At 38.9% G+C, this 25,434-nt stretch overlaps 1 protein-coding gene across 2 annotated transcripts in view; it reads right to left on the reverse strand.

The window, feature by feature from the left end:
• Etfa (electron transfer flavoprotein subunit alpha) overlaps positions 1-25,434 on the reverse strand; it is a 62,544-nt gene that overhangs the window by 8,354 nt on the left and 28,756 nt on the right. For both annotated transcript variants that reach the window (XM_055621864.1, XM_055621863.1), the window contains 2 exons: positions 24,974-25,056; positions 966-1,031 (listed from right to left, as the gene is read on the reverse strand). In XM_055621864.1, the coding sequence (XP_055477839.1) occupies positions 966-1,031; positions 24,974-25,056 (149 nt within the window). The remainder of the gene's footprint in view (positions 1-965; positions 1,032-24,973; positions 25,057-25,434) is intronic.

Genomic DNA, 25,434 nt, shown 5'->3' on the forward strand with positions numbered 1-25,434 from the left:
GTGTGTGTGTGTGTGTGTGTGTGTGTGTGTGTGTGTGTGTGTGTGTGTTAATGCGTAAGTCACATTTTCCCCACTGGCACTGATGTTTTCAGAGCTGAGTAAAGAAACCTGCCATCCAACTGTGAAATCTGACTGGGTCTGAACCAATTCATTTAGAAGCTACAAAGAGACAGTGCATGTATTTCTTCAAGTTAGAACTTAAGCCTGTTAAAAGTTTTATTATCTTTTATATCCAGCTTCCATCTGAATGGATAAATGCAGGGTTTCAGATGCATCATGAAAGATAAGTTCATAATTCAAACTGTACATTGTTATGCATGAGTTAATATGTCATACTCTGAAATATATGTTCAGAGTTATTACAGAGGATTTCCAAATGGAGTCCCAAGTAGTGAGTTAAAATCAAGTATTTGACTACACAGTGTACCTTCCACAATTACAAAGGCATTAAGATTGCCTGATACTGTAACCCAGTAGTTCTCAACACTCCTAATACTGCGACCCTTTAATACAGTTACTCGTGCTGTGGTGACACCCGACCATACGATTATCTTTGCTGCTATTTCATTACTGTGATTTTGCTACTGTTATGAATTATAATGTAAACACCTGATATGCGGGATATCTGATATGTGATCCCCATATGGGTCACACCCCACAGGTTGAAAACCACGGTTCCAACCCAAAATGTGTCAGTCACACACTCTGAGCAACCCCAAAGAGAGTAGTTCTAATGGGGCATCAAGGCAGAGGGCCCAGCACATAAGAATGGCAGCGTAGGTTCAGCTATATCTTTTGATGAGCTGCCTCTCCCCCTAACAGTACACTTTAGGCAGGGGGTAGCAACTTCAGTCTCTTATTTCCAAATCTATATTAACGTGAAGTGTTCAAGTATATACACTAACCACATGTATGGAGAAATGTGAAAGCTTTTCCTTAGCACTCTAATCATAGCACGCAATTACCTTGCTGTCCTTCATCCCAGCTAAATGTTGGATGGCTCCAGATATCCCAACAGCAATATAAAGTTCCTGAAACAAGAGACCACATTACTAATATGCATTTATATTATATAGCACTTTTGAGGCAGTCTTGGGTATCTCAGGCTGTCTCAAACTCACTATCTAGCTGCGGGAGGACCTTGAAATTCTGATCCTCGTGCCTCTGCTTCCCAAGTGCTGGTATTATAGGCATCCAACATAACTTCGTTTATGGACTGCTGGAATTGAGTCTTTGTTCACTATGGCTCTGTGCATACTAGGTTAGCACTCTACCATCTATGTGCTACATCTCTGGCCCTATATAACACTTTACAAAATGTATACTACTAGCAATGCAAGATACGTAAATTGAATTACTCAACACGTACCACGTTAAAAAAAATTTTGTTTTTATCATTTATTACAATTTATTCAATTTGTATCCTGGCTGTGTCCCCCTCCCTCATCTCCTCCCAATCCCACCCTCCCTCTCTTTTCCCCCACTATTCCCCTCCCCTTGTCCACTGATAGGTAAGGTCTTCCTCCCCTTCTATTTGATCCTAGCCTATCAGGTCTCATCAGGACTGGTTGCATTGTCTTCCTCTGTGGCCTGGCAAGGTTGCACCCCCCAGGGGGAGGTGATCAGAGAGCCTGCCACTGATTCATGCCAGATAAAGCTCCTGCTCCCCTTATTAGGGAACCCACTTGGAGACTGAGTCCATGGGCTACATCTGAGCCGAGGTTTTAGGTCCTCTTCATGCATTGTCCTTGGTTGGGTATCAGTCTCTGCAGGGACCCCAGGGCTCAGGGTTTTGTTTTTGTTTTTTTAATGGCTCTGTTGGTCTTCTTTTGGAGCTCTTGTCCTCTCCAGGTCTACTATCTCCCCCTTCTTTCATTAGATTCTCTGCACTCTGCCCAAAGTTTGGCTGTGAGTCTCAGCATCTGCTTCAATACCTCGATCAGTAGAGTCTTTCAGAGGCCGTCTGTGGTAGGCTGCTGTCCTGTTCTTTGTCTTCTCCTGCTTCCAATGTCTATCACATTTGTCCTTCTGAATGAAGGATAGAGCATCTTCCCTAGGGTCTTCCTCGTTGTTTAGCTTCTTTAGGAGTATAGATTTTAGTATGTTTATACTATATTATATGGCTAATATCCACTTATGAGTGAGTATATACTATGTGTGTCTTTCTGCTTCTGGGTTACCTCACTTGAGATGATCTTTTCTAGTTCCCACCATTTGTCTGCAAATTTCATGATTTCCTTGTTTTTAACAGCTGAGTAGTATTCCATTGTGTAAATGTACCACAATTTCTGGATCCATTCCTCCATTGAGGGACATCTGGGTTGTTTCCAGATTCTGGCTATTACAAACAGAGTTGCCACGAACATGGTTGAGCAAATGTCCTTGTTGTATAGATGAGCAAATTTTGGATATATGCCTAGGAGTGGTATAGCTGGATCTTGAGGAAGCGCTATTCCTAATTTTCTGAGAAAGTGCCAGATTGATTTTTAAAGCGGTTGTGCAAGTTTACATTCCCACCAGCAATGGAGGAGGGTTCCCCTTTCTCTACATCCTTTCCAGCATGTGTTGTCACTTGAGTTTTTGATCTTAGCCATTCTGATGAATGTAAGGTGAAATCTCAGGGTTGTTTTGATTTTCATTTCCCTGATGACTAAGGACACTGAACATTTAACACGTACCACTTAAATCATGCTTTTCTTCTCCAATTTTTGTACCACAGTTCTCTTTTTCTAGTGAGTTCCCAAAGTAGTGGTGGTATAAAAATAACATACATACACATCCTGAGCATTTAAAATGCACCAAACACTACTCAGCTCTCACAGCAACCATCCCAGTTTCATGCTGGCACCTATGGCACTCACTTGGGTATCATAGTGAAACTCACATATGTTTTATCTATCCACTTACAGCAAGCACACATTGTATATTAACATATAAACACATACTTAAAGGTATTAAAATAGATTGTTTTGCTTGTTTGCCTTCTTACAAAATGATATTTGCAAAAATGATAAGGACATACTCATTAAACTTCCTATTTATAAAGGCTAGAAATGCAAATTACTGTCAAGAGGTTCTAAGTACGCTATTTGCAGACAGATGCATGGATAGGTATACATACACATGAATTAACTTATTGAAAGACTGGATGAGGCTTTCCAGACCCCAACACAAAGGCCCCCACTTGGGAGTTTCTGAGTGATGATGGTATCTACATCTATTTCTAACCCTTTATCCCCAATAATTACAAGAAATCACAGTCAACTACTGTTCTATCCCCTTATCTTAATATTTTTTAAAAGTATCAATGTTTGAAAAATTAAAACTAGCATCATGGAAGAGTGATTCAACAAGCGCTTAATTACAAGAGCTTGCTGCTCCACTTTGTCTACTAAGTATAATTACAACGTCAACTGAGAACCTTTCCCACCCATAAACTGGCATGCCCTGGCTTGGGTGGGAGGGGCACTGACCAAGTAACCAGAATGTCACCGCTTTCAGGTGAGTAACGTGGAGCAGCACTGGAGTGGTTCTGCACGCTTGCTTCCATGACAAGGCAAACACTTCAAAGCTACTGGCAGGGTCAGGTGCTCTCACCTTGTTTTTTCTAATGCTTGTGATCTAATCTTAACAACTTCTCACTATATCGAGAGTATTCATCTAGGATATATATGGTCCTTCAGTGTTATATTTCATAAAACGTAGGTGTGTTTATGAACATGCATAAGTCCCTTTCCCTCCTGGGGGTCTCAGTCTACTGGTGCTTTTCCGGGAGTACCCAGGGCACTCAAGAGTAACCAGAACTGAATACCATAAGCACAGAGATCCTTCAGCTTTCATGCAGCCCCTCTAGCATGTTGGTAGCATAACCACGAGCCTTCTCTCTAAGAGCATAAAGTGTCCACCTGCTTCCACAACAGCATAGTGTCTCTATGTAACCTGAAAGCAGCCTTGTCTCCACAGGGAGTCACTCAGGTTAAAAGGAGCCGAGCATGCTTTCTGAGTCAGCTATACTAGTCTTTCCCCACGTTATTCTTATAAAGAGACCATTTCTATCAGTTGTAAAAAAAAAAAAAAAAAAAAAAAAAAAATGTAGTGTTAATGTGACTCGGGAGGTGACAGTAAAAGCAATTCTCCTTAAAAGATTTTGTGTCGTGGATGAACGGTCTGCTATAGAAAGGGAAGGTGAACAGCGTCACAAGTTCTGTCCCGAATAAACCAGCACTTGCATGACTGGATTGCTGCATGTGACCACACCCAGCTGATGTAATTATTCAGACAGAAAGTGTCTCACTAGTCACTCTTTCTGATTACTCTTCTATGTAGATTCTCAAAGCAAGTATTAGAAAAGATCAATAGTCCTATAAATGACTCCTTTTGACATATAAAGTAAAATTCAATGTCTTAAAAGCTCCATTTGTAGCATGAAATGCTAATAAAAATGTTAGTTCACTCTGGCAGTAAGTAAATAGAAGCATAATCTAAGTAAGTCTACTTTGAACTTCTGCCTCTGTCGAGTGAATCCCATTGCTTTTTACCATAAATGTATCAAGGAGACAAAAGAATCTTAGCCAAGGCCAACCCATGGCAGTTGCTTCAGGATATGACTTTTCTATGACCAACATCAACAGCCTAATGGATCCACCAGAACAATGGAACTTCATTTTGTTGTCTTGAAACCAGGTTCTCTCAGTAAAAATAAAAGCACTGAAATATGTGTCAGAAGGAATTGGGGCTTTGGGCTGCTGTGCTGAGGCCTATGGCTCTCAGGAAGGAAGAGAAGCTTTCTTCTTCTTTAAAAAAAAAAAATGTTTAGGCAATTAAACTAATATCCTAGGATGCTTCCTCAAGCTTCAGAAAGCTTTTTTTCTGTATTTCAGTAGCAATAATAATTAGTATGTACAGAACTCTACAAATGCTAATTTATGGAGCGCTTCAGATACTGCTTCACAGCACAAGGCAATCCCTGCCCTGAGGCACTTTCCTTCTAAATGAGTAAAATAACTGGGAGAGAAAATGAGAGAAGATTTTGGAGGGGAGAACAGCAATTAAGGGTTCAAAAAGAGGTGGGATTAGAGACAGAAACAGATACTGGGAGAAGGAGGAGGCATCTGAAACTAATCCTAGGGGCTTTAGTAAATGTAGGAAGAGAAGAAAAAGAGACAGGCAGAGGAGAAGGAAAGAATTAGGGAGAGGAGGAAGAGAAGAGGGAGGGCAGATAGAAGGAACACAAACAGGAATACAAAAAACAGAGCCACCACAGAGCTGGTAGCAGGATAGGTTGGTTACTCTGTTAGGAAATAACTATGGTAAGTAGCTATGGGATAGAAGGACCAAAGTGATGTGGGAGAGAATGGCACCACTAAGCCTGATCCAAAGAAAGCTCTACTTCTTTTACCTTTCACAAATGCTAAACAAAAAACAAATACCCTACACCTACAGACCCATCCAAAGAACCCAGAGACTGAAGTCTCACAACAGATTGTGAGCCAAACACCAAGTCTCAGATGCTGCTTCAGACTTGCACAGAAGAGACGGGAGTCAATAACTCAGGCTCTGGAGACTGTTCGGATCCTAATCAATTATTTAACTTCTCTATGACCCTGCCACTTGCTCATCTTAAAACTAGGATCATAACAATTCCTACTTCTTAGGATTAATGTTGAGGTTTCAGTCTTTAGCACAGTATCTGGTTTTCTAAGACACAATGGTGCACCATCTCTTAAAAGTCTGAAATCTGTTCAAACCTTAATTCTCTAATTTCACTTGGGTGAGCAACTGAAGGTGGCCTCAGGACTACTGTGTACGGTTAAACAGGTTGCACACTGAGCTACTCTGGAGAAAGGCACCATTTATGGAAGTCAGTAACAATCTACACTTTTATTACAATAACTTTCCAACAGATGGCAGCACAGGAACTTGAGAAAAGGATACTTTATAATTCAAAGGATTGAATGATGTGAGACAGTCAAAATCCCCTGTGATACAAATAATAAAATTATAGGTGTACCAGAACAGGAAAAAGTTCAATGGTTAAGGGTTAGCTTATTTTTTTTCCTACTTTGTGTGTGCACAGCCTAGTGGCCAGAAGTCAGCACTGTGAGTTGTCTTCAATCTTTTTCCCTTTGACAGGGTCCCTCACTGAACCTGGAACTCAATTTCAATTTGGCTAGGTGGTTGGCCAACAAGCCTCAAAGATCATCCTGTCTCTACTTCCTCAGCACTAGCACTACAGGTATGCGATGTTTCACATGGCTTATCTTGTGTTACAAATATACTTTAAATTTTTTCCTTTGGGTATCTCATATACTCATATAATGTGTTTTGATCACACCCGCCCCACTTCTTCTAGACCCTCCCAACCACACATCCTCTTTTTTAAGAGCACAGTAAATCCAAATAGTGCTCCCGCAGGACCATTCACCAGCGCCTGGGTAGCCTCTCAGAAGCCTCATCCTTGAAGAATTCTAATTCTCCTCCTCCAGCAGTCATCAGCTGCCAACAGCTCCTCAGGTAGGAGTGGGGCTTGATCTTGTGCAGAAAGAAACTACAGCCACTGTGAATTCAGGAGTGCAACAGCCCTGTCATGTCCAGAAGATGGTGTTTTGCATAGGTCTTACCCAATCTCTGTCTCTCACAATCTTTCTGCCCCTCCTTCTGTGATGTTCCCTGAGCCTTAGGGGCAAGAAGGTATGACACAGATATCTGACTTAGGCCTGAGCAATCTATAGTCACTTATTCTCTGCATTTTGAGCTGGTATGAGTCTCTGTCTTAATCACCATGCACTGCAAAAAGCTTTTCTGATGAGGGTTGAGAGGCACTAATCTGTGAGTAATAAAGGTAAGCATTTTGAAACAATTTGATAAGACATCCATTCAGTAATAAAATTAAGTTTTCCTCCAAGATCTATGACTTCCCCAGCCACGGGTTCTTGGCCCAGTTTACAGGATCAGGAGATGAGCTGTGTTCTCTGGAATGAACCTTAAAGTGGTGGATTACCCCCTTCTCACCCCATAACACTACTGTACTGATATACATATCTTGCCATACCAGATATTATAGCTCACAGACAGCTTACTAGATAAGACTATTTTTTTGGCTGTCAGCCTCGATAGCACCATCTGACACTATAAAAGCTAGCCAGAAGGGAAGAAGCTTCTAGACTAGTACTATTTGATTCCTCTGTGTCCTGTGACCCAAATATGCACATCTTCTGCATCAAGGTTGTACCAACAAACTCTGTTGAGTAACCAAGAACAGTAGAAATAGTTTGAAGTGTGTGTGTGAGTGTGAGTGAGTGAGATAGGGGGCATTCCCCTGACCAACAGCTTAAAGGAAAGTATCCTATTGGGCCTTTACATGGATGCTGGGGCGTGAACACAGGTCCTCCTGTTTGCACAGCAAGTACTTTATGCACTGAGCAATCTCCCCAGCTTGCTTAGCTGACTTTTCTATTGTTGATGCTGTTGAACCTTAAGTAATACAAAGCTGGAAGTTCTCTGCCCTTGTCCTCAAGAAGCTTACTGTCTAACAACATGGCTTAAGCAAACTCTATTAAAGTAAAAGTACAATGAATGTGACAGTTCTGGTCTCCTGTGTAAATACTTACTTCTTGATTGACCACTGGGAAGGGTAAAGACCTTTAGGAGCAGAAACCAGATTTTGGGGGATGGGGAGGGCTGGGAAACTGTCTTTATCCTTTTGCAGTCTATCTGACTTAGTCCTTCAAGCAACATTTTTTTTTTAATGGATGTAACTCAACACATATAAAGCTGACTGAAGAAGACCTTAGTCTTCTTAGATCTAAGATCTTCTAAGATCTAAGATCTAAGATCTTAATCTAAGATCTTAGACCTTAGATTCCAGAGAAATCTAAGGACCCTGATGACTTCAGCGATCAGTCAGGTCTAGCTTCTTTGGGAAGCCAGGAGCACTAACATCACAGATTCAGATCAGCTGGAACTCTCAGGGATGTAATCTGAGCAGTGCTTCTCCAGGGAAGCTGAGTGCAGAGGCTAAAGGGAACTGTCTCCTGCTTACAACACTGTAGCCTAACACTATTAAGCCTAAAACAGATATTCAATATAGATACCTTGTAAGCCACATGTTTAAAATTTTTAGCTGTGTCATGGTTAAAAAGAAACAGCTGAGACTAATTTTAATAATACAGTATCAACTTAGACTAACCACATTTCCAGTGGCAAAACCCACACATGGCTTACAAATCCAAAATAACTGTAGAAAGAGGACCTTTTCTTATGTTCTTCTATAACATTGTGTGTGTGGGGGGGGGTTGTGGTCTAGAGATAGAACTGATGGCTGTTATCTGTTCCAAAAAGGAAGGCCAGTCATGTAGCAGAGGGACAGCAGCACAGTGCGGCCAACAAGAGGGGCCACAGGAGTCTGAACCAACCAACAAATATGCCCTGGAATTCTGATAACACGGACCCCTCTGGGAAAACCAAAGGTAGATACAAATTCTACCGGCTTAATACAGGAAGTACACTCTACAAAGCATTTCTACAAATAGTAAATATTATTATTTCCTAATACTATATATTATTCTAGAGGGACCAGAAGAATTTATCCTCAAAACCTTATGTATGCCCTCAAAATAAGGACCTAAAGAATCAAAAAAAAAAAAAAAGCATGAAAATGAAAATTAAAAAAAATACCTGGAATAAAACATCAAAAGTGCAGAGTATATCACAATGTGTGGGATTTAGCTAAAGGGATGGTTACAAATACATCAGCCATTTATGTCAGAATTGTTGTCTAATATTAAACTACTACAAGGAAGGTGGGGTGAAGTCCAATATAAATCCTTAACTGTGTGTGTGTATATATACATATATTTTATAATATATAATTTTATAATATATAAAGCTGAAATTGAAATTAAATTAGTTTATAATATGAACTCATGAATTTTTTTCTTTTTTTCTGGAACTGGGACAGGGTTCTGCATGGAGCAACTTCAGATCTGCCTTACTTTAAACAATGAAGAATAAAGAGAATTAAACATTTACTTTCTTGTTTATATGAAATATGGATATGAGCAAGAGTGGCTATATCTGCAGTATTTGGAGCAGAAAACTAACTTGGTATTGTTTCTACTCTAAAATTTAATCAGGTTTTAAATTTCTTTTTACCAACAATCTCCCTCTCTAGATGGAGATGGGGGAAGGAACATGAAAAACTACGTTTTGCCAAAGGAAAAAAATTTAAAACACATTAAACAAGTAGTTCTCATTAAATACGTTCAGAGTCAATGTCATGTACTCAAAACCAAAGTCCCCATGCTGCCTGAAACGAGCTTTGCAAAAGAGAAGAGCATTTAAGTCTCAGCTCTCTTTATTCAATAGTCTGTAGGCAGAGCCTAAGCAGCGACTGTTACTCCTACACAGAATGCAGGACACATGCTAGGTGAGGCTGGAAGTGAATTGATTTCAGCAAACAGCAAATGCCTCTTTGAGGAATAGGTTGACTGAACTGTATTTTCCAATTACTGCAAGTCTTCTATGTATTAATGTTGCTATATATCATCCTGCTGTTCATTTTAAAAAAGCTAAACTATTTCCTTTGTTTGCCAAGTTGTGTTTAAGACTTCTTTTGGAAGAGGCTCCAAAAATGCAAAGACAACTATCTCTGGCTCTTTTCTCAAGCAGCCCTCTGCCTATATGACCAAACTGTCAGGCACGGTTGTGGCTAAACTATACTTTACATGAATGGGAGTTGATCTCAGTCTCACAATAGAGCAGAAATTCTGTCTTATCCATGACCTTCCCATCAGGTGAACTCATGGTACTGAGACTGCCTCAAGCTGACCAGGACATAAGATTGCATGCCAATCACACAGATGTGTTGTTAGTGACACAGCACCTGCACTGTTCCTTATGTTATTTCACTGGCCTATAAGAACTCTACCAGAAAGAAACTATTCCCATTGTGTAAAAGAGAAAACAGACTTAGGCAGGCTTTCTGAGCTATCTAAATTTATACACACCCAGTAAAAATCAGACTTTTTGTTCCTAGCTTTAAGATTTTTTTTATACTTACTGCCTCACATTATCACCCTTTTCCTTCTTTCTTTTCTTTTCTTTTCTTTCTTTTTTTTTTTTTTTTTCAGAGAGTGAATACTTATGATTCACTCTTAGGGCCAGAGGTATAACTCAGTCAGAGACACTTTGCCCACAAGTGCAATGCTCTGGGCTTGATCCCTAGCACTGAAAAAGAGTCTTAATAATAATACTCTCAACAAAACTCAAGTATCTAACCTAAAATTAACTACAGTCACTATTATCATTCTGGGCATTAGCCCCCCAGAATTCATTGTTTTTGACAATGAGCACTTGATGCCCTTTGGCTTCTCTTTCCCATTCACCACCTCACCAGCCCCTCTCTACTCTCTCAAATGGTAGGCTTCTTAAGCTAAGCCCTTGGATCCTCAAGTCAGCACACTATCTACTATTCCACGTATGCTAAATGTCATCACAGCACCATACATGCTTCAAGTAAAGTCACAGTCCGCTGAAACCGCAGCAAAGAACACACTTACCACAGAGAAAGGCACTGAAACTTACAGGTTAGATGATTCTGACCCAACAAGTGGCAAGACTGAAGTCACTGCTGTCTTCAGTGTTAATGATGCTTATTTAATTTGTGACACCTATATTGAAAACTAGCTGATACTTCTTAGTTATGACAATCAATAAAGTCAGTATCTGTTCCCAAATAATCGTTACAAGGAAATGTCTAGAAGCAAAGCCCGAGTGGGTACTTCATGACTTAGTAGAGGGACCTGGTGTTTGTTTATTAGGGAACACATAGCTGTCGTTTCTCAGTAACAAGTTCTCCAAACCCCTAAACATACCCCTAAACATAGATATAAATTCCCCATAGTTTTTTTTACAGTACTCTTTCTCTTCCAAAAGGGCCTGGGAATTGGCATCCTCTTCACAGCCTACTTACAAAACTCTGAAAGCTGGTCATGAACTCATAATGCCCCTGGCACCACCTTTCAAATTGCTGGGTGATACCACCATACCAGGCTCAAAGCTTTATGAGTTTTATTTATTTTTATTTTTACTTTTAACATGGATATTAAATTTTTATAATATACGTGTTGAAAAATCAAGTATAAACAAGAAAAAAAGAAAATTTGCTCGTGACCCTTTTAGTATTATTTTTAGCTACAGGTTTCAGTTACACAGTATGTATAGAACCTGAAATGTTTTCACATCAAAATATGATTTAATTATCTTGCAATGACATGATTTTCCTTTACCTAATTTGTTTCTATACTAATTTACATTTCTTTCCATTTGGAGAAATATAATTTTAGTAAAATAACAGTAAGCCAAATATGGCCCTATACACTGCCAAATCTACTTATGTGATTAACTCATTAAAATGTTTTAGTATAAGGCACAGAATACTAAGATACATAATCAAGTCTATTACAAAGCTTTTTGATTTAGAAAGTCACATACAAAGTTTATTTTGATTACCAAACTGTCATCAGCAAATTTGTTTTGTTTTTTTAATTTATTCACTTTACATCTGGATTGTAGCACCTTCCCTCCTCTCCTCCCAGCTCCACCTTCCCTCTCTCTCTCCCCTTCTCCCCCAATTCTGTTGACAAGGGGAGGCCCCATCACCACCAACAACCCACATCAGCACATCAAGTTGCATCATGACTGAGCAAATCCTCTTCCCCTGTGGCCTGTCGAGGCAGCCCCACCAGGGGGAAGTGACCAAATAGCAGGCAACAGAGTCCATGTCAGAGATAGTCCAAGCTCCCCTTACTAGAGAACCCTCATGAAGCCTGAGCTGCCCATTGGGCACATATGTGTAGGGGCCTGGGTCCAGTCCATGCACAGCCCTTGTTGGATCCTACAGACTCCATAAGCCTCCCTGGGCTCTGTTGGTCTTCTTGTGGAGCTTCTGTCCCCCAGGTCCTTCTATTCTCTCCCCCACCCCCACTTTTCCTCAAGACTCCCTATACTTCGTCCAATGTTTGGGTGTGAATCTCAGCAGCAGTTTTGATTCACTGCTGGGTGCAGCCTCTCAGAGGACAGTTATGCTAGGCTCCTATCAGCAAATTTCTTAATAAATTAAATCAAAATATGTATTTTACTTTTCTGTAGAATTGGGGAGCTGTAAAGGACCACTGTGATAATCTATGTCTTATATTTTAATCAATAAAAATAAATCTAGGCTACGGGAAACAAAGCTGGCTCTGGAAACAGACTCCAGCTTCTAAGCAGTACTCTTCCCATTACTAAGCTGTTCTCTCCCCAGACTTCTAAAATCCAGGCCATTGCTTAACACAGTCTTTTTTTCTGTCTTCTTATTTGTTTGTTTGCTTGTTTGTTTGTTTGTTTGTTTGTTTATTTATTATTTTTCATGGCAGTGTTTCACTGTGTAGCGCTGGCTGTTCTGGAATTCGCTCTGTAGACCAGGCTGGCCTTGAACTCAGAGATCCACCTGCCACTGCCTCCTGAGTGTTGAGATTAAAGGCGCCTAGCTAAAGAAGATTTTCTTGATATTTAATCTATTGTTACTTAGGTAATTTCTATAAGAAAGCAATAAGCGCTACAAAGCAACAGGAGCAAAACAGTTTGGCCGTTTTGCAAAGCTGCACGTCCACTCCTACGTCTAAGACCTACAAGTGACAACAGAGCAGCAGAGGGAGAGAGCCAACTCCACAAAGTTGCCCTCTGACCTCCGCATGACACATCACACAGTGTTATGTGCCTACATAACACAAATACACAGTCACAAGTAATAATAAAGCTATCCCCTTGAAGCTTTTATACAATTTTCCACCTTCAAACAATTTAATTCAGGAAATGAGGGTGGGATGGGCAGCTCGGCCAGTGATTAAAGCGCTGGCCCCACAAGCATGAGAGACAGTTTGGATCCCTAAAAACCCAGGTAAGATGGCAGGCAGTCAAGGTGGCCCACCTGTAACTTCAGCCCCAGGAGACAGGCAGCGAGCCTCAGAACAAGCTGGCTACTGGGACGAGCCAACTCTAGATGTGACTGGGGGATTCTGTCGCAATGCAGAAGGTGGCAGAGCTACTGAGAATAATCTCTGACATCAATTTTGGGCCTGCATGAGCTTTTGCACCTACACATATGCACTCCTGCCCCAAGACAACATAAAAAATGTGGCCCATCACGATGGCTCAGAGAGTAAAAGCACTTGCCACACAAGCTTGGCAATCTAAGTCCAAACCCCATACCCAATGTAAGGTGGAAGAAGAGAACCAAAACCACAAAGTTGTTCTCGGACCTCCACATGTGTACCACAGCACACACAAGCCCACACTCGGACAATAATTATAAAGTTAAAAACATTCAAGAATCTCTGGTTTAATATTTTGAAAAATCTTCACATGCAATAACAATAGGGGAACCTGGATATGGTCCTTCCCTGTACTGTCGCCAGCTTTTCTGTAAATCTATAATTGTTTTTAAAACCTTATTTAAAAAAATCATTTCACACTCCTGTTTTTATGGAGGTCAGAGGACAGCTCTGAGGAGCTGGCTCCCTCCTTCTACCATGTGGGCTCTAGAGATCAAACTCAGGTCATCAGGCTTGGCAGCAAGTGCCTTTCCCCGCTGAGCCATCTCTCTGGTCCTCTAGCGCACCTGTTTCAAAACGCAATCTAAGTTGGGAAGGTCAGCCAGAGTTATACAAATCCTCCTTTAAGCATCTTCACAAAGTGAAAGGAAATGGAATACAGCTAATACTATGGAGAAAGGCAATGTCAGGACAAATATAATAAACCTCCAATACATCTGAGCTAACTAAAGAGCCTCTAAAACAGTTTTCAAAGTAACACTGAAACCCTTTAACACAGTTCCTCATGTTGTAGTGACCCCCAACCAAAAAATTATTTCCTTGCTCCTTCATAATTGTGATTTTGATACTGTTATGAATCATAATGTAAATCTGCTATACAACCCCTGTAGGGGACACAACCCACAGGCTGAGAACCACTGCTCTAAGATAATTTCACTTTAGGAAACAGATTGGGCTGGTGGCACATACTTGCAATCACAGCAGTGAGGGAGTAGAAACACAGTGACTGCTACAAGTTCAAGATCACCACTAACTAGCTCCAGGCCAGCCACGGCAATACACTGAGATCCTGCTTCAAAAACAACAAACAAAGGAGCTGGGACATACACTCCTGTCCTCTGGGGGAAGGGGTAAAAACTATTTCCAAAAATGCTGTTTGTCTTTTAATATTAACATATATAGTTGTTAACCTTTTTTTTTTTTTTTTTTTTTTTTCTCCCTTTCCAGTTTGGTTTCCTGAGACAGGGTCTTGCTCTTAAGACACAGATGGCCTGTGTATGTATCCTAAACTGGCCTTGAATGTGTAATCCTTCTGCCTCTGCCTCCTATGCGAAAGCATTACAGCGATATGACACCATACTCAGCTTTAACTTTTTTTTTTTTGGTAGATTTCTTTGGCCTCAAAGGAAATCCAACTATTTAATCCCATGTGCTAAACCCACTGGCTGTATTTCCACCGGGTAGAGTGCCTTTTATCTTTGATATGCAAATGCACACATATCAACTTGAAGCCATACACAAAAATAAATTCATTTTTATATGAAAGCCCCCAAACTACAGAGTGTTGGTTTTTCAGAATGGATATTTACAAGTTTTCTTCCTTTCAAGTTACCATATCAGGATGGGTAAAGTAGATTTGCTATCTACTCTAATTGATTTTCATGTCAGCTGTTAAATTAGGTTGACTATGTACAAGACATGCCAATTTATCATTCAGTAGCATGCTTTTAAGCAGATAAATGGGACAGAAAGAAGGGAATGAATGTATGCAACAGTCCCTGAAATTTAAATATTTTAACTTTATACAATAAAGTGGTAATGGGTTAAAAAAAAAAATCACTGTTCCAAGTCTTCTGGAATAAATGTAAAGAAATTAGCCTGACAAATTTTAGCTAAGAAAATTAACCAAAGATATAAATAGAACTGCTAATTTTTGGCAACTGCACAACCAAACAACGTATATAGGCAACCGCAACCTGCAAACGCTATACCTTCTCTTTGTCACTTAAGCTTCCTTGTAGAGGCTTTGATCATCCAGGCCTTGTAATTACCTTTTAAGAAGCATGCTTAGGGTGTTTTCTGGACTGTGGGTCCACACAACATTTCTCTTTGTCCTCTTGGGGACAGAACATCAATTGCTTTCAGCCAAATGCACTCACATATGAATATTTTAGTACAATTTAATGCTTCTATACCAACCCCAAAGGAAAAGCGCATCAATTTGTGAACACAGTTCTCTTAGAGCTAAAAGCCAAGCTAGATAATGCAGTATGAAAGCGGTTGTCAATCTTCAGCTTTTTAGCAAGTTAGAGGGCAGCCCATCCCATAAACTCATTCCCAGTTGTATACAAATAACTCTATAAAGTTTGTTTCCACACTGACTTTTCAACTCTAGTGAATTTTCAAAACAAAGGGCAGAAACAAAACGTATGGTCTTTGTAAATTCTCCTAAACTGCTTACTCATCTGGTAACTTTGATTCTATTTACTTAATGTCAGAATTATAAACAGAAAGTTGATCTGTCAGTAAAAATATAAAAATACAGGCAAAGTAATCCACACCTCCCAGTATGCTGCACTAAGGCTAAGGACACAGTCCCTGGTGACAGCAGATTCTCTAATGATTACAACATGCCTATGTGTTTGGATGGCTGAGAAGGACCAGGTCAGCACCATCAAACACATCGCTGAGAGCAATCCAGAAGAGGAACTATTCCTCAATACATCAAGACTTAAAAAGTCATATTAATAAAATCTAGTCACAGTGTAAACCTAAAACTCTGAGTTGGAATAAGTACTAAATGACAATAAAATTCAATGGGCCTGACAAATGTCAGAGAAATAACGATTGTTCATGATTTCAAGCAACAACAGAATCTTCTAAGAATGGGCCTGGGAGGTGACCCAGAGGGTCGGAACATTTCCTGCAAAAACAAGAGGATTTCAAATGCACAGTACCACGTAAAAGCTGGGCATAGTCCATGTACCCTGCGTCCTGAGCACTGGTTAGTGGTACAGGCAGATACCATGCTTGCTGGCTAGCCAGCCTAGCTGCAAAGGGGGACTTCTGATTCAGTTGAGAGGACCTGTCTCAGAAATTACGGTGAAGACCAATAAAGGAAAACAGAAAACATGTATAACGCATACCTTATGTGTTAACATATGCAGGTACATACAGAGCACACACACACATTATGCAAATATATAAAAAAGATTTTGTGATACTGTAAAAGAAGCTAGTGTACAACATTTGGAACATGCCGGGCAGTTTTTTTTTTTTTAATGTGATATACAATCTCATTTAACCTTGTTTTACATTTCTTAACTCATTTATTATTTACAACTCTGTGAAACACGGATGATTATTACCATTATACATATCAGGACTCTTTACCACAAGAGGTTAAGTGATTTATCCAAGGTCAAGAGAAAGCAAATGGTAGACTAAGAGCAGAGCTTGACTGGCATTTAGACTCTTTTTTTAAAAATAATTTTTATTTTTTTATATTAATCACAGGTTATTTACTTTGTATTCCAACTGTAACCCCTCCCTCATTCCTTCCCAATCCCACCCTCCCTCATCTCCTGCCCCTTTCCAAGTTCACTGATAGGGGAGGTCCTCCTCCCTTCCATCTGACCCTTGCTTATCAGGTATCTTCAGGACTGGTTGCAATGTCCTCCTCTGTGGCCTAGCAAGGTTGCTCCTCCCTCGGGGGCAGGGGAAGGTCAAAGAGCCAGCCATTGAGTTCATGTCAGAAATAGTCCCTGTTCCCCTTACTAGGGAACCCACTTGGATACTGAGCTACCATGGGCTACATCCGAGCAGGGGTTCTAGGTTATATCCATACGTGGTCCTTGGTTGGAGAAACAGTCTCAGAAAAGACCCCGGTGCCCAGACATATCAGCAGTTAAAAACAAGGAAATCATGAAATTTGCAGGCAAATGGTGGGATCTAGAAAAGATCATCCTGAGTAAGGTATCACAAAAGCAGAAAGACACATACGGTATATACTCACTTATAAGTGGATACTAGACCTATAAGATAGGATAAACATACTAAAATCTATACACCTAAAGAAGATAAACAAGAAAGAGGACCCAGGGTAAGATGATCAATCCTCACTTAGAAAGACAAATGGGATGGACACTGGATGTAGGAGAAAACAAGTAACAGGACAGGAGCCTACCACAGAGGGCCTCTGAAAGACTCTACCTAGCAGTGTATCAAAGCAGATACTAAGACTCATAACCAGACCTTTGGCAGAGTGCAGGGAATCATAAGAACGAAGGGGGAGTTAGTATGACCTGGAGAGGACAGGAGCCCCACAAGGATCAAATATATCTGGGCATTTAGACTTTTAACCAACCTTTCTTCCTTCCACACGTCTTTATTCGTCCCTCCCCTCTTCTCCTATTGTTTTTTATTTTTTTAAGACAGAGTCTCATGCGGTCCATCCTGTCCTAGAATTATGTACAGTCTGACCCTCCTGCCTCCATTTCCCAAGTACTAGGATTAGAAGCCACTATGCCAAATCCCCAATCTGTGCATTTGTAATGCAGGTGTCACTATTATTATTCAAATAAACAAGAATTGACATGAGTGTGCACTGAAAGTGTTTATAAATCTGAGTGAGACTATACAATCAACCCATCAGCTGTTCCTCAGCTCCTCCACAGACTGGATCATGTACCATGACCACATCATATATGCAAGCAAAGAGAGCACACACATCCATTTTTGGATTTTTTTTATTATTACTTTTTGACTCAAGGCTTTAGACAATGGTTAACAGCCATTTATTTCTAGTATTTCAGTAGCTAAGAAGACCTACCACCTTGCTTTAAATTACCCTGACACCACTGAACAGTTAGTACAGCTCCCTCTCTCTAATATACAGACCATCTATAAAACATCTATTATGAAATGGATCAAATGTGATATATTCATGTAATGGGATACTATAAATCAATTAAAAAAACAGCTGCCTTCATTTACATAGATAAACCTCAAAAATAAGATTATCTAGGTAAAAAGAACTCACATAGTGTGTTACTACTGTGTATCAGTGCTCTTCAATATTTTTAGGTCCCAGCACACAAATCATGGTAACATAGTATGTTACACTGCAGTAAATGAATACAGTTGGTCATAAAGTCTACAGTTGAAAGGCTGAGAAGATCAGTCTCTGGCATACTTGAGAATCGTCCATAGCAGTCAAACTTGTTTCCTTCCTTTCTTTCTCAGAATCCTGCTTTATAGCCTATGCTGGAACCAAACTACTCATGGAAATCCTCCTGCTTCGTCCTCCTGAGTGCTAGGATTACAGATTAGATAATCTATCTAGCTCTACACAGTACTGAAATTGAAAAGTTCAGTCATACACTATTTAGAGATCTGCACAAACACAGTAAAAGTAAAAATGAAATGTATTAAAACAATAATCATCAAATTCAGAATGACAGTTACTTTTGAGGAAAGACTATATATTCAAGGAAAATTTCATGAGGCTTTCAATAATGTAACACAGCTTTTGTTTTTTGGGAGGCGGGGTGGGGGGAGGGGAGGTTCGAGACTGGATTTCTCTATGTAGGCCTGGCTATCCTGGAATTACTCTAGAGCAGGCTGGCCTCTAACTCACGAGATCCATCTGCCTCAGCCTCCCTAGCTCTGGGAATAAAGGTGTGTTTCTTAAGTTGGTTATTATTTCAATATTATATTACATATGTTCATATAAATATACATAATTTTAGATGAAAATAATAGGAAGTAAAGTAAATACAGCAAGTGTGAACAGTATTTCAAGCTCAGCTGTAGAATTTTAATCCAGCAACATGGCTACTCTGGTTAGAATTCAGGCACACATCTTTGGCACACCTTAGCACCACTTTTAATCCTTCTGGCTGGAATACAGACATGCCCTTAGCACACACCTTTAATCCCAAACAATGAAGGTAAAGTTAGTTTGTAGAAGAAAGCACCCATGTTTGAAATCGATGTCTCACTGAGGAGCAGATAATGTGATGAATCAGAGGAAGATTTGACAGATTAGGATATATCAACTCTTAGAAGAGAGAGGAAAGGCCTTGTTTTGTATACTTTTATAGCAAGTACATTAAATTTACTTCTTTTTGTCCCAGATTTTCTTTACCTTGAGCTTTTGGCTCTAATCATCTTGCAGAGGAAGAGGGCTGAGCTAGCACCTCTATACATTCACCACCCGACTTCAGATTCAGTCTTTTAAAATTCACTTGAAGGGTTTGATAACATAATTGCCAGTCTGCAATTTTACCATAACATAAGCCTAAATAGCAGACACAGAACCAAATAGTTTCTGCCTCTCTTAGAAATGCACTTACTATACAATTGGCCCACAGTGAGGGGCATCATAAAAACAACCTATAAAACTACTGTTCTATTTATAGTAAAGATATTGTTGAAAATGACAATCAATAGTGTCTTCTTTATATGGACTCAAGGGATATATCTCTCTGATCTTGATACCAAGCCAAATGATACTTCCCATGTACAATTAGTTTGTTTACCTTTGGGACACTGTAAATCAGGGCACTGATCTTATTTCCTAATACGAACTGGCTTCTAGAAAGCCTAATGCCAAATTTGTTGCCCACATCTAGAGAGGGCTACATAGGTTTTCAATCTTTCTTCATTTGCCACCTAAAAATTCTCAAAATTATTTGAAGTGTCACCTACCACAAAGAGATCGGAAAAGTTTGCCTGCCATAGGGAACAGGGTCATCAACAGAGAAAGCCTAAGACTGAAGTTAAATAAGAACCAAGCACCATTGGTCACCACAACCAAGAAACCAAAGGTTAGAGGCATGATAGTGTATGTACTACTTGACCCAAAAGTAGATTCTGTATTGGGGGAAATCAGAACTAGTAATGAGTATGAAGATAAATGATAAAATTGGAATATTAAAATACAGAAAATGGGGGGATTGAAGAGATGGCTCATTGTTTAACTCATTGTTTAAGGACACTGGCTGCTCTTCCAGAGGTCCTTTTTTCCAGAGTTCAATTCTCAGCAACCATATGGTAGCTCACAATGTCTATAATAGGATCTGATGTTCTTTTCTGCTGTGTAGAGATACGTACAAAGTACTCATATGCACAAAATACATAAATGAACAGATCTTTAAAATACCAGAAAATCAGAATAAAAACACAAACAAAATTTGGATATAAAATATAAGTGTACTAGAGCTGGAGCTGGAGCAATGCCTCAGCAGTTAACAGCTGCTCTTCTGGAGGACCCAGTTCAAGTCTCACCATCCACATGGCAGCTTAAAACAGTCTGTAATTCCAGACCCAGGAGATCCAATGCCATCTTCTAGTCTCTGTAGCATCAGGCATGCACATGTGCACACACACACACAAGCAAAACACCCACACGCATGATATTAATTAGTTAGAAAAATAAGGTAAAGCTGGGTGTGTTGGTGCACATTTTCAATCCCAGCATTTGGGAGGCAGAGGCAAGTGGATCTCTGAGTTTGAGGCCAGCCTGGTCTACGGAGTGAGTCCAGAATAGCCAGGGCTACACAGAGAAACTCTGTCTCCAAAAACCAAGATAGATAGATAGATAGATAGATAGATAGATAGATAGACAGACAGACAGACAGACAGACAGACAAGGTGGTTAGTGATAGAGGAAGACGCTTGCTGTCCACTTACACAAACAGACCACAAACACACATACACACACACGTATACACATGTGCAGGCACACACATACACAAAGTACTAAGTGTAAGAAAATAAATAAATGTAACTGTATGTCAGATGAAAATATTCTAGTCTTAAAAAATTATACACGGAGGTATTTAGAGGCAAAAGCCACAATGTTATCTAATGTAAAGATGTTCAGAAAATATATATATACACATGTATGTACACATACGTATTATTGTATATACATGTAATATATTGTATTATTTTTTAGTTAATTTTCTAAGATTGAAATTAACTCCAAATCAAAATTTAATTAGAAATAAAAATCAGTCATTGTCACAACAGTACACTGTGAATTTTAAGTGTGAAGTTGCAAGGACATTGAAAACTGTTTCACGCTTCGTAAATTGTTGTGAATGACCAAAAAAAGCCATGTAACTAAATTCAAGGCATATGTGGAGTATTATATATTTTCTCAAATTAATAATAAAAAGTAAAACAATTATTTTATACAGATAAGATTAACTTTGAATGTTCTTTTACTTGAAGCAGGGAACTCTTGGCTCCTGAACATCAGAAAAAAAACAGTGGTGATATTTCCCAAAGCTGTCACAAAAATGTCAACAAGTCAAAATACTGAATATTCTAATAACAAAATGGGAAAAGAAATAAAGCCTTGAAATGTTCAAAAGTGGCAAAATGGACCCATTATATAATAAACGAATGTGATGTGTTTAGCTTTAAAAACAAAGAATGCTGCATTAGTATTAGTGAAATGGACTTAACAGCACACAGTTCAAATGGGTGGGGGTGGGAAGAGATTTTGGATGTTCAAAAGTATAATTCTTGCCAATAGTGGGATATGACTGCCAAAACCCAATGCAATATTAAGTAGCATTAATTAAGATATTATTTAGGGTGATAATAACCCAAATCCACACTAGTCAGCGAGCATATCAAGTAATACATTCAATTCTGGGTCTCAGGTTTCCTTCTGGCCCTAAGGGAATAGCTTGTATCAGACATCTTCCTGATAAAACATCTATGTTTGGTTCAAATACAGATAGCAATTGTTTAAATATGTTGAAGATCAACACTGACAATAGAATTTGAGGAGCCAAAATTCTGTAGAGGAGGGAAGCATGCAGATAGGGGTCCAACATACTCCTCCTCTTTCACCTGAGGTTTCTGCAATTTCTCCACAGGATAAAGACTAATCAGAAATTAAACTCTTAGCTAAAAACCTGCAGTCTGACCAGTTGAAGAAAATACACAGAAGATATGTAGCCGTCACACTAGCTGGAAGTGAGGAGAAAGTTCCAGAAAAGAGAGAACCATAGAGAACCATAGACTCTGCCATTCATGACGAGAGCTTACAGCAAATTAGAAACAGCAAAGAAGTTCCTTAGTTAAATGTCATATCAGAAAAATAAACAGGCACACCATAGATATGAAGAAAGTAAACAAAAAACTCACTACTAGAATATATTTTAAAACTTCCATAATTTAATAATAAAAAGCGATTCAATTAATAAAAACAAACAACTTCAATATACACTTCAAAATACCCAAGTGGCCAGTAATATAATAGTTGCCCCATAATCCTGAAGTCCCTCATAATGTCAAAGTAAGACTGAGCAACTAGGGCTGAAGGACTCATGAATCACTCATGTGATTCTAAACTAGTATCATTTACTAGAAAAAACATTAATGAAATAACAGGCAAAATCCAAATGAAATCTGACGACTCGATGGCATTACATGCCAATGCTACTGTTCTGATTTGCTCTGATTTGAAAGGCTACATTGTGGCTATAGAGGAAAATACATGTATTTGAAGCTGGCAACTTACACGTTCAAATGGTCACACACACAAGTTCTGTTCTAAACTTGCAAAGTGATTGTTTCCCAAAAAAGATTATAGAACCATGGTGTGTGTGTGTGTGTGTGTGTGTGTGTATAAACATAAAACGTACATATGAATATACATTTATGCCTGTAATGATCAATCTTCATTGTCAATTTAGAATCACCACTGAAACAAAACATGACTCTGTGAGTGCTTTTTCCAGAAAGGCTTAACAGGGCAGGGAAGGCCCACCCTGAGTGTGGGTGATACTATCCCACGGGCCAAGATCCCAGAGAGGATGAAAAGAAGAACTTGAGCTGAGCACCAGTGTTTATCTCTGTTTCTTGACTGGATTCAGTGTGACCTTACTAAGCTCTTTCATGATTTCCTCATTTTAATGGACTATACCCCTAAAACTGAACCAAAATATGTCCTTCCTTCCTTCAGTTGCTTGGTATTTTGTCATAGCAACAAGAAGAGGAACTAACACGATGCCTAACTAGAGAATTAATACATTAGGATCCTCTGAAGAGGTGTATGAGTTATGTTAAAGTTTTCAAAGCATTTAATGCTTAATCTCCTCATGAGCAAAATTCAATAGTTTTATAAGACTAATGTTGAATAAAGCTGATACAAGAAAAGATTCCACCAGCCACTCCCTGTACCCTGCTCCTGTTTAATCACTATGAATGCCCCCTTTCTGTCATAGTAAGTCTGCTTGTTACTTCAGGGTACACACTGAATTTCTTATAAAAGTAGTTTTGATTAGGAAGCTGTTGATCTTTTATGAATTCAAGCCTGAATGTGTCTACTCACATAAAACTGTACATGCAAGATTTCCACAAAAAATATATGTGTGCCACACCTAATTAAATGTCATGGACGGCTCCAGCTCATCTGCTCAATAAATCCACTTTCACAGGCAGACTAATGTGGTTTGACAAGCAAGTCAGTCACACAGCGTTTTGACTTAATTTATGAATAGTTTTAGTGCTTATATTCAGTACTGAGACCCACTCTGCTTCAAGTAAGCTAAGTAACACAAAATATATTAACCAAAGAAGAAAGATTGCTTCATTGAACTTTGTGAAAATGAAACATCTCTGCTTATCAAAAGAAAAAGAACAGGAAATCCTAGCATGAGAAAAAAATTCACAGTAAATATCTAAAAAATAATTTGTATGCAAACTATATAAAGAGGCTCTAGAAAGAGACAATAAAAGGATAAATGATTCAACTTTAGAATGACAAAATTGGTTATTTCAAAACAAGCTTCAAAGAGAAGGCTTAAAAGAGTTGGGAGAAATTGGGGGAGCAAAAAACATGATCAAAATGTTGTGTATAAAAAAGTCTTAAAAGCTGATTTTGAAGTCACCATCTAATAGACTAGGGCACTAGCAGACTTTAATGGACACGATATAGTATCTTGATTTGAAATAACAAAAAACATTTTATTATGAGTTACACAAAAATATTTTCCTCATGTAACATAAATATAAACTGGTTGAAAAATGACTCAACACATTGCTGAAGAAATATGAACAGTCAGGAAATGTTTTAGAAGACTCAACTTTCAATTCTGTTTTCCTTTAAGTTCTGCAAAGGTTTTTAGAATACTGTATCTGGCTAGGTGTAGTGCATAAGCTGGAAATCCTAGCACTTGGAAGCTAAAGAAAGATGACTGCTAAGCTTTTGCTCAGAGAGACTACAGACTGAGATTCTGTATCATCCTCTCAGCAAAAAGGAATATTCTAGTAGTACTTAGACATAAGTATCAAAATCTCCTGAAATCCACTGAATAGATAAAAATGTAGAACTAAACGAGGTGGTCAGGCACACACAAGACTAGAACTATCATTATATTCTAATGACAAAGCCTAAATAAAACAGGCTCAATTAAAATAGGCTAGTTGCCTTAACAGCTTTTATATCTAAAAGACTTTATGGACAATAAATCTCATCAGTGTAAGTTTATGCTATCAATAGTAAAATAAGTTCGGGATGTAGTTCAGTGGACTAGCACTTGCCACACGTAGAGTCCTAGGTTCTCTCTACCATACCATGCACACAAAATAACAATGGCAATGACAATAATAACACAGCATTTGACCTCATACTGCTTTAAATCTTTTTGCAAAGTAATTCCTAATTTAGAACTGCTAAGCATTTTATTAAAACCAAAAGCCTCCAGACCTTGTGAGGACACATTCACCATCATAATAGCTAGCTGTATAGGATCACTGAGTAAGATATAAATCACTGAAATTATTGCCCAACAAATATATACAGTGCTGATCCCCACAGAATTCTGCAGGGCATATTTTATTGCAATACTTACTGGCGCTACTATTTTTCCTGTCTGACCAACTTGCATGTCATTGGGAACAAAGCCAGCATCAACAGCAGCACGGGAAGCACCAACTGAAAGGGGAGGAAGTGTCATTATTTTCAAGATCTATTATTCATCTAGTGAGATATTTACCAAGTACTACAAAAGCATCCTAATATTGTACAGTCAAAAATTATTGTATAAAGGACTTAACTTTTGAAAAAAAAAAATCCTGATCAAGGATTTAAAACTGACCAAGGATTCTAAATACTAAGTAAACACACATTTTTTTTAAACAAAGTAATTTCCATTGTGTATTATACTCACTTTTTTTTTTTTTTTTTTTAGACAGCATCTCTATGTAGCCCTGGTTATCCTAAAGCTCACTGTGTAGATTACGCTGGCCTTGAACTCATAGAAATCCTGCTGTCTCTAATTCCTGGGTACTGTGTTTAAAGGCATGCACCACC

This window comes from Psammomys obesus, unplaced genomic scaffold (genome assembly GCF_907164565.1).
Source record: "Psammomys obesus unplaced genomic scaffold, mPsaObe1.curated_primary_1811, whole genome shotgun sequence".
In the NCBI taxonomy this organism is placed as follows: Eukaryota; Metazoa; Chordata; class Mammalia; order Rodentia; family Muridae; genus Psammomys; species Psammomys obesus.